Below are 10,444 nucleotides of genomic sequence, written 5' to 3' on the forward strand. Positions count from 1 at the left end.
GGGTGAAAAGCAACCTGTTTAAATTCGCTGATGATACCAAAATTTGGGGTGAGGTGAGCACGCTAGTAGAGAGGGAAAGACTGCAGCAAGACCTGGATAGGTTACAGGGGTGGGCTGACATAAACAGGATGTGCTTCAACACTGACAAGTGCAGGGTGCTGCACGCGGGCAGTAGTAGCCAGCAGCACACTTATAAGATGGGAAACTCCCTGCTTGAGAGCACGGAGGCAGAAAGGGATCGTGGGGTCATTATTGACTCCAAGATGAACATGGGCCGACAATGCGAGGTCATGGTGGGCAGGGCTAACCGCACCTTGTCGTGCATCCTCAGATGCATCTCGAGCAGGGCCAGGGAGGTGATCCTCCCCCTCTATGCGACACTGGTCAGGCCGCAGCGGGAGTACTGCATCTAGGTCTGGGCGCCGCACTTCAGGAGGGATGTGGACAGCAGGGAGAGGGTGCAGAGGAGGCCACTCGCATGATCCGGGGACAGCAGGGCAGGCCCTACAATGAAAGACTGCGGGACCTAAACCTGTTCAGCCTCCACAAGACAAGGCTGAGGGGGACCTGGTGACTGTCTATAAACTCACTAGGGGGGACCAGGAGGGTTTGGGAGAGATCTTGTTTCCCCTCGCACCCCCCGGCATAACGAGGAATAACAGCCACAAGTTGTTGGAGAGGAGGTTTGGATTAGACATCCGCAAGAACGGCTTCACGGTCAGGGCGGCTAGGAGCTGGAACCAACTTCCAAGGGAAGTGGTGCTGGCTCCTACCCGGGGGGCCTTAAGAAGAGGCTTGATAACTACCTGGCTGGGGTCATTTGAGCCCAGTTTTTCTCCCGCCCAGGCTGGGGGTCAGACTTGAAGATCTACAAATTCCCTTTGACCCGACTTCTGTGATTACATGAACATTGGGGTCACAGCTAAAGTACCAGCAGAGACGAGACATGGACATCATTATCATTGCAATAACACGCTCCCACTCTTACTTAGCTGGTAGGTTGCAAAGCACTTCAGTGTCTCTATCTCCACAAGTGGGAAAACAAAGGCGGAGAGGCTAAGTGACTTGCCCAACGTCACCTAGTAGATCGGAAGCAGAGCCGGGAATAATGCGCCAGCCTCCCATGTCCTCAATCCATGCCTTCCTCACCACCCGGCCTGGCCTCCGGAGGACATGGCCACGTTCCCCTAGGTCTGCATGGATTTATCTCATAGACTAGAGGAGCTGGGAAGGAGAGAAGGGAGGAGCCCGAGGAGTTCCCTGGATGTCACCCTCGGCACATCTTTTGGAGCAAAAAGACGGCCTCTGCCTTTTAGAGCTTGTGGTCCCAATTCAGACCTCTGCTGATACCCCTCAACCCCACCTGCAGGTTATTCCAGCCCCAGGGTCCTCGCTGACTGAGCAGGATCTGCCTTTCTGCTCTTCCGGCGCTGGCCTCCCCACTCGCTGCCCCGACAGCAGCACATCCACATGCTACAGCCCCAGCCCTCGGCCAGCATTAAAATCCAGGAGCTAGCGCAAGCTCCCTCTTCTCCTGACAGCGACTCCCGAGCTATCGCCTGTCCACTTCTGCCTTTGAGGAACAAGCCGGGCTCCGCTCCTACCTGCTGCTGGCTCTGCTCCTCCAGGTTCAGCTTGACCTCCAAGGACTGCCGTGCTTCCAGAAAGGCTTTGCGGTGCTTGCGGTCGGCCATGTAGTAGGACATGATGCCCACGGTGATGGTGCACAGGTAGACGGCGACATTGGACAGGATCTTTCGGGAGAAAGAGAGAGAGGGTTAGTCATCGGCGAGAGAATGGGGAAAAGCAGCTGTCTAGGCAGGCGTGATCCTGTTACAGCGCAAGGGGTTGGATAAGATGATCACCCACGGTCCTCTGTAGTCCTACGCTGCTATGCCTGCGGCTGTCTACACTGCTCGCCCCCCCCAGGTGGTAGACCCCCAGCTCCCACATCATCCCCAGCATCCCTGACCAGCTGAAAACACACGGGCTTGCCAGACTATATCAGCCCCCAGCGCCTCGTGCCCAGCGTCTGGCACTTATGGGTGCATCTCCACATGCGTTAACGCACTTCAGTTAATGCACATTAAATCTAATACCTCCCTTGTGAGGTATTAGGAAAATGCACATTAGCCCAGCTTAATGTGCATTAGCGAAAGCACATGGGGCATTTATACGCATACTTTTTTCCCAGGAGATCCGCTACTTTGGAGCAGACTCAATTAATCGCGCCTTCTCTGACCACAAGCTGATGCGCATTTCGCTACTTATACAACTTTTCAAAGCGCCCAGCGCTGTGATGCACACATGTAAAAAATGCCCACAGTTTTGAGTGACACTTTAATGCCCATTTGCCTATTTTAATGCGCATTAGCAACAGTGCACAGTTTTTTAGTGACACTTTAACAAGCATTAAAATAAGCTAACGCACATTAAAGTGCACGTGTAGATGCGCCCTGTGGGATTGGTTCTTCAACACCGGGCCCAGTTCTGGGCTATGGGCTCCCAGGAAACTGCCGAAAAACTGGAGAGGTTTCAGAGAAGAGCCACGAGAATGACTGAGGGACCGGAGCCAGACCGGAGCCAGACCGGAGCCCCGGTGCTGAGTTGGCCCCTGTCAATAAGCACCTCCATGGGGGACCCAAATGCTGGTGATGGGCTGAGGGAGCCGGCAAACATTGCAGGGGGGGTTGGACCCAGTGATCTGGAAAGTCTCTTCCAGCCCCGAAAAAGCTATGAAACTATGAAAGCGGGTGCAAGGGCCAGGAGCTTGAAGCCAGACCAGCTCGGGCTAACAGAAGGCGAGGACGGTTAGTGGCATGTCATTGCCAGGCCTGAGGTGGATCCAGTCATGGGCCACTTTTAAGGCAAGGTGTGGGGGGAGAGAGGCTCTAGTCCACACCGGAATAACTTCAGGGACGTCCAGAGGGCCTGTGGGATACAGGGAGGCAGATGAGGTGGCTACAGGGGGCCTGTCCTGGCCCGAACTGGATGTTGTGGAGCAGGAGGCCGCTTGGTTCAGTCCTATAAGACATCCGGAGGATCCCACCCTGAGCCGTCCCGTGTCTCAAAGCATCACAGAAAGGGGGTGACAGATCGGAGATCCTCCGACACCAGCCGCTGCTGGGGGGACCAGAGGAGACCCATAAAGACCAGGATGCTCAGATGCCAGAGCCTGTGGAGAGGGCTGGAGGCTCAGCACCCCACGGGCTTGCTACAGTACCACGGGCAGGGAGCAGGACACAGCTCTGGTGACGCTCCTCGCCCACGCGTCCAGCCCAGCCCCTGCCCAAGGCAGGGGCATCTCTGACTAACCCATCCCAGCCAAGTGTCCGTCCAACCTGCTCCGGAAAGTTTCCCAGGATGGAGATGCCACCGCTTCTCTAGGTGCCCGTCCCAACGCCTGACCACTCTCACCGTCAGAAAGCTCATCTCCAACCTCAGTCTCCCCGCTGCAGCTTGAGGCCATCGCTCCTCACCCTGGGCTTTCGGTAAGAGCGGACCGGCAGCACACGTCCCCCTCGTGCCGACAAGCTCCAGGCCTGGGGCAGGAGCCCCTCGCGCGAGGTCCTGCTGCTCTCGCGCTCTCCCCGGCTGCTGGGTCTCCACACAGACACCCTCCTCCTTTGCAGCAGGGGCGGCCAACCTACAGCACAGGGCAGGGAGCAGAAAGCAGAGCAGGAGACCAAGTAGGGGAACGCTCTAAAGAAGGACCAGATGCCCCCAGCTGACATGGCATCTCCCCACGGGCTCCCCTCGAGCTACAGAAAGCTCCAGCCTGATTGCCCCTCGCTTTGGGTGCAGTCGTTCGCTCTGCCGGGGGGTCCCGTCTCAGCGGATCCGCTTTGGCTGCCCGACTCGCCGGCCCTTTGCAACCCAGGCCCCTCGGAGGCATCCACGACCCCCGGCCGCTTTAGAAGACCTCGGCCGCTCTTCGTGCCGCGAGCGGGAGAGAGTCGTTTCTAGCACGCGTGCCAAGTAGCGGCGCTCGCTGTTTCCCGTGCGGCCTCCCGGCCCTCCCGGCTGCCCTCGGGGAGCAGAAGTTTAACTTCTCGTCATTAAAACTTGTTAGGTGTTTTGGAAAACGTCGGCAGGTTCTCCGGTCTCCGGGGTCGCGGCGGGCCCCCGGGGAAAGGCGCTTCTTCAGCAGCTCTGCCCTCCGACGATCGCACGCCGCCGCGCATGGAGACGAGGGGCCAGCACTGGAGCGGGTGTAAGCAAGTCCATGGAAAGAAAGGAGTTGCAGCCGTTTTACACCTCTGCTCTCTCCGTACGGCCGCACGCCTGGACGTTGTGGGCTCCCTTATGCAGCGGGAGCAATCCCAGCTGCAAACCATTGGGCTAGACGGTGCAAGGGGCCATATTTTGTGGGGCATCATGTGCAGTTATGCCTATCCAGGGAGACATAATAGAGCCTCCTGAGCATGTACAGGTGGGAATAGGATCTACAGGCCTCTTGCATAGCAGCATTTGGATGCAGAAGCAGCACTGAGATGCCTTTAGGAGAAACAGGATTCGGCCTATAGAGCTTATTTCAGACCACAGGCGGGGAAAGCGTCTCCCAAGGCCATCGAGTCCGGCGTCCTGCATTCACAGGCAACCACCTACCCAAGGAAGCCCCGAGATCAACACGGCAAAGCTTTCCCCACAGCTATAAAGAACAATACGTGAAATGCTGAGACTGGTGGGCGCACGTGAGAGCTGCCGTACTGGATCCACAGCTCCCTGTACCCCAAGATCCCATCCCCGAGTAGCTGATGCCTTCCTACGGGACAAGGATCTGACCCTTCACCTCTCATTTCACACCCATATGCATGCAGTCAATGCCTGTCCCCTCCAGCGCCGCACAGCATCAGTGCTACCGGCACTAGGAGCGTGTCCTTAGGGGCAGAAGGCTTTCAACCCCATCTTGCATCCTCTCTTTTATTTATTGCTCCACGCCTTGGGCAGGCAGCTGGGTGGGAGGCCAAGAGCCAACAGCACCAGGGGCCTGTGACTCAGAGATGATGACTGGAAGGGACCTCAGGTCACATCTAGTCCAACCCTTGCTCCAAGCGGGACCAGCCCCAGCTACATCATCCCAGCCACGGCTTTGTCTACCCGGGGCTTCAAAACCCCCAAGGATGGAGACCCCCCCACCTCTCTGGGGAGCCTGGTCCAGTGCTTCACCACCCTCCCAGTGAGAAGGTTTTTCCTAATATCCAACCTCAACTTCCCTTGCTGCAGCTTGAGCCCATTGCTCCTTGTTCATCATCTGCCCCCACTGAGACCAGCCCAACCCCATCCTCTTTGCAGCCCCCCTGCAGGGAGGTGACGGCTGCCATTCAACCCCTCTCGGTCTTCTCTTCTGCAGACTAAGTCAGCCCATTTCCCTCAGCCTCTCCTCACCAGTCCTGTCCCCCAGCCCCACAGCCATTTTCACCGCCCTCCACTGGACTTTCTCCAACTTGTCCACATCCTGTCTGTCGAGGGGGCCCACAACTGGACACAGGACTCCAGATGTGGCCTCCCCAGTGCTGAATAGAGGGGATGAATCATGTCCCTCGATCTGCTGGCACCGCTCCCCCAACGCAGCCCTGGATGCTGGTAGCTTTCCTGGCACCAAGGGCGCATTGCCGGCTCCTGTCCAGCCTCTTGTCCCCTGTCCCCCAGGTCCTTTTCTGCAGAGCTGCTGCCCAGCCCGTCCCCCAGCCTGCACCGGTGCAGGGGATCGCTCCCTCCTCAGTGCAGGACTTTGCACTTGTCCTTGTTGAACTTCATGATACTTCTTTTAGCCCAATCCTCCAATTTGTCTAGGTCACTGAATCCTAGCCCGACTCTCCAGTGAATCTACTCCTCCCCCCAGCCTGGTGCCACCTGCAGACTTGCTTGGCATCATTGGCAAACTGTGAATGCGTGGGCTGGCATGGCTCACTGCTCTCGGGATTGATTCCCACGTGGAAAATGATTTTAAAATGGCCCCTCCTTATTGCCCAGCGGCACCCTGCATGGGGATGGTTTTAGGAGCACAGGGCTGGAAGGGGTCTCCCTGGTCACTGCGTCCAGCCTGCTGCCATTGCAGGTGACCACACAACAAAGCCTCTACCCATGAGAACTGCCCGCTCTCACCCCTCCTGGACACCACGGGCACAAGATGCCGGATGACCATAAAACTCTCTAAGGAAGGGAGCCACGGAGGCCAAACGCCACCTTTCTCCTTGCCTGCTTTCCTTCCCCGCACCCTGCAGCGCAGTCCCGCTGCAGGGGCAGGAGCTGGAATCAGCTCCTCCTGGGGCATCAACACGCTCATGCCCCAAGGGGCAAATGCACCGAAGGAGACCGCACCAGAAGGCTTCATTCGAAGAAACAGGCATTGCTATGACTTCATATCGACTCGGTCTTACTAGGGTGAGGTGGGGGCATATCAGCTAACGAATGCGTGCCAGCGCTCACGCCAGAAAATGCAAGCAGGCGTCTGAATACACACCGCTCAGCAAAGCCTGGCGTAACCTGCAGATGCTTGCCGGCGGGCGACGATGCGTGGGAAGACAAGAACCCAGCTGGACTCTCCAAACGCAGGGGAGGCTGGTCGGGTTTGCAGGTTGTGATGATGACAAGGATCTCTGCGTGGCTAAGTCGAGTGCATTCGACGTGGGGGTGCCACAAACACCGGGCAGCGCCAAGGCCGTGCGCGTGCCGAGCCCGGCTGCACTTGAGTAATCGGGTGAGGACCCCCAACCCATGATCTCTTGGTGGGAATGATGCAAGGGATCCTGCCACCATGTCAAAAAAAGTTCCTGGGAAGAGGCCGAGTGACATAACAGTGGGAAGGCTCCCAACACCTCATCTCCTGCACTTTGAACCTGTGCCTTGGGGTCGTGCCTGAGCATTTTTTATAGCTCTCATCCGCCTGTTCGCGGCCGAAGCCCAGCTGCCCTCTGTGACCCAAAAACCCGTCCCTAGCATCATAGACAACCAGGGTTGGAAGGGACCTCAGCAAGTCCCTGTTTTATTAAAAGCCATCGGGACTAGGGGAGGGCCCCTGCATGCCGCAGAGAGCCAAGAGGAAGAGGAAGGAGCCATTCAAAAATTCCCTTCTCCTTCAGCTGCCCCTGAAACATGACCCCTTAGCCCTCCTACTCCACAGGCAACCTTGGTCCTCTTACCGCGCCCCCCGGTCTCCCAGGCATAGGGATATGGAGTGTGGTAGGGCAGTTCGGTCCCCGCCCCCCCCATGCAGGTGCCCTACAGCCAAACTGAATGGGGATTTGTCCAGTCAGGCTAACGGCAGCTGGAGAACGGGGCTAGGAGCACCGGTGTCCCAAGCCCAGCTCTGACACAGGCTCTCCCCATGGCCTTGGGAGAGTCACCTGACCGCTCCATGCCCATTTTGCCTCCCACAACAGGGCGGTGCGGGATAGGTTACTTGCCTCCCTTCCGGGGAGTTTAGCGTTGTGAGGATTAGTGAGTCCATGTTTACAAAGCACCGGAGAAATGCGGAGTATTATGAGGTGCCTTTAGCAACAGCGCACAGCCCCGAGGGACGCAAACACCAGCGGCCAATTAGTGCGGTGAGCAGAGGTACACGTGCTCCTTCTGCCGCTCCTCCGCTCGGCGTCCTGCCACGCGCCCAGACACGGCGGGCGCTCCCGTGCAGCCGGGGTCTCTCCCCCCAGAGCCCCTTCCAGGCTGTGCAGGGGTGAGCAAAGCATGCCGTGCAAGGCTGGAGGCAGGGCAGGCTCCTCCCCAGCGCCTGGTAATAAGGGGGACAGATGGCTGTGGATGGAGAACACAGGGTGCCTAAAGCTCCTAGGCCCAGCAACCCCACCAACCACTCTGAAAAGAGCCTCAGTCCTTTCCAGACCCCGCTGCCTGCCACAGTGACAAAGGCAAACCCAAGACGGTTCGAGCCGAGCTCCAACCTGGGCACGACCCCCTCCCACCCAAAGTGACCTGCCTTCCCCAGGTCTGAACAAGACCCCGTCCCCCAGGCCTGGAGGCTAAGGGACAGACATCAAGGGTCCCTGCTCTCGCCCCTGGATGAGGATTTAGCCCCAGATGGGTACAGGATCAACTCCATGAGCGTCAACCCCCCTCCCCATGCAGCGTCAGCTGTTTAGACAAGGTGCCATCCTGGTCCCATGGCCTCACGTTTCTGGTACTCGCCCTCCCAGCACCCCTAGGTGCTGTAACAACGATGGGTTTTCCTCTGGTGAGTTACAGAGGTGATGAACAGTGACTGGAAGGGGGTGTGTGTGTGTGTAAATATATGTATACACACGCACACATACACCCTTCATATAGATATATAAAAAACCTTTATATAGATATATAAAGATATATATATATACACACACATACACATCTTTTAGTCAGTTCATTACCTCCTTAACCCATATCTTGTATAACATAAATATGGTTACCTCCATAACAATTTGTTATAAATATATAAAAGACATACATTTTTACCAAAAAAAAAAATGACGAGTGAAAGCACTGGAACAGTGGTAGGAGCACGGAGCAAACTCTGTCACGGGACGAAAATAACTGTCCAAGTGTGTTTTGGTTAATCAAGTGAACCACAGCGGTGACTTAGTGGGTTGTTAGAGGAACGGGTTCATAGCTAGGCAGACAGATGGACGGACGGACAGACTGATCGATACAGAGCTAGATCTATATATAGATGGATAGAAATAAATATTTTCGCCAAAAAAAAATGTTGCTTATCCTTGTTTTACGCAGGGGAAACTGGGGCGGCGAGAGTTTCGATGCCAGAGCCAAGGTCACGCTGGAGGTCTGTGGCAGAGGAGGGCATCAAACACAGAGCTCCCAGGTCCCCGACCAGCCCCCGAACCATTGCCCGGTCCCTTCCTCTCTGCACATTCCCACGTCCCAGCTCCAAATCCAGCCTGGCCGCGCTGCGACGCGGGATCGCCAAGCGTCAGGATGCCAACGGTGGTGTTACCGCTATAGCACGCGAGAGGCCTTGTTTGCAGGGGTTGTACAGACCCCGCTAGGGCAAAGGGGATGGGAACAGGCCCGGGGCGGCAGCCGGAGGGGAAAGGACCACTCAAAGGGAGCTCATGCCCTCCGAGGACCAGAGCATCCTCCTGGCCTGGCTCGCCTCCAGCAAGGCGGCTTCCCTGGCAGGCAGGGGGAAGTTCGCCTGCAAGGGAAACCCTGGGAGACCCCTGAGGAAGAGCAAAGAAAATGCTGGAGGCTGGGAGGAAGGGCAAAACTGCTCTTTGCTATTTTTAAGCAACTTCCCCAGGTTGTCATGACGACTAACTGCTCTAACGAGGCTGTCTGGGCCCAGGAGGGCACCCCGGCCAGCCACGGGGCTGCTCAAACCCACCTCGCCGCAAGCCTTCGTGGCGAAAAAGAGCCGAATCTCGGCCCTGGGAGAGGCAGAGGGGGCATCGCCCCTTGAAAGTCACTGCAGCCCATCTCCGTTCCCCCCTCCTCATACTTCGGGGCGCCTGCCGTCCCTGCACGACACCGCTACGGGGGTTTACGGCACTTGGAAAGACTGAAGCCAAGGAGGAGACTTCTTGGCCTCAGTCTTTCCAACGGGCATAAACCCCAGTCGCTCAGGGGACCGGTTTCATCACCACTTACAAAGCAGTGGAAAAGGCAAAGGGGTGGACGCGGCCGAGCCAGCGCTCCGGAGGGCGTCTCGGGGCTTCTTCAGAGCTGATATGCAAGATCCCCAGGTCCCTCCGCGAAGGGAAAAGCCGCCCCAGACGAAGCCGAGACTCGAACCGAAGGCCACATCCGAACCCGCCTGCTAGGTGCCTAAATGGGATCCTAGCCACGTCGCACGAGTTCCTGGACACCTATTCATGCACAAAGGGCAGGCGGGTCGTGCCCCTCCTCGCTGCTTCTTGACGCTCAGTCTTACAGCTAAGAGGCGCGATGGCTTCATGCTTCTGCAGGGACCTGGGCAGGGTGGAACGGGCACCTAAATTCACACGGGCGTTTCATGGGTGGGCTATAAGCCAGCTCCCAGGGGCCCAGAAGAGGCATGTGCAGCATCTCCCTCTTTACAAGGGGCCGTTTTTGGGACGCCCCTCTGGACCGTGCCCAAAACAGGCCCGAGAGGCGGCGTTCGGAGCCGGCAGGTGCTTTTCCTGCCGGACTCTGGATCTGATTCTCGTCACCAGGACCACACCGAGACCCCCGCCGGCGCAATCGCTTCATCCACCGGCTACCGACCCAGGCTGGATGCCAACCCAGGGCCACTGCAGCCCCGCGAACGCCTCCCAGCTCACATCTGCAGCAGAGAGGCAGCCTCGCTGGACCCACGAGCCTGGATAACAGAGAGAGAACTACAGCCTGCTCTGCGCACATCTGGCGAGAAGCCAGCGGTCGCCACCGCCGAGCTGCCGGGGGACGCGCGCACCCGTGCGACGCTGGCAGCTGCGCGGCGCTCTGCTCGGCGGCCGGAGCCCGAAGCCCCGGCTGG

At 57.8% G+C, this 10,444-nt stretch overlaps 1 protein-coding gene across 1 annotated transcript in view; it reads right to left on the reverse strand.

Annotated features, from left to right (window-relative positions):
- ADCY3 (adenylate cyclase 3) overlaps positions 1-10,444 on the reverse strand; it is a 60,354-nt gene that overhangs the window by 43,032 nt on the left and 6,878 nt on the right. Inside the window, exon 2 of the mRNA XM_019537232.1 lies at positions 1,605-1,754. Within this exon, the coding sequence (XP_019392777.1) occupies positions 1,605-1,754 (150 nt within the window). The remainder of the gene's footprint in view (positions 1-1,604; positions 1,755-10,444) is intronic.

The sequence above is a fragment of the Crocodylus porosus genome, unplaced genomic scaffold (assembly GCF_001723895.1).
Source record: "Crocodylus porosus isolate Cpor-Errol unplaced genomic scaffold, CroPor_comp1, whole genome shotgun sequence".
Classification (NCBI taxonomy): domain Eukaryota; kingdom Metazoa; phylum Chordata; order Crocodylia; family Crocodylidae; genus Crocodylus; species Crocodylus porosus.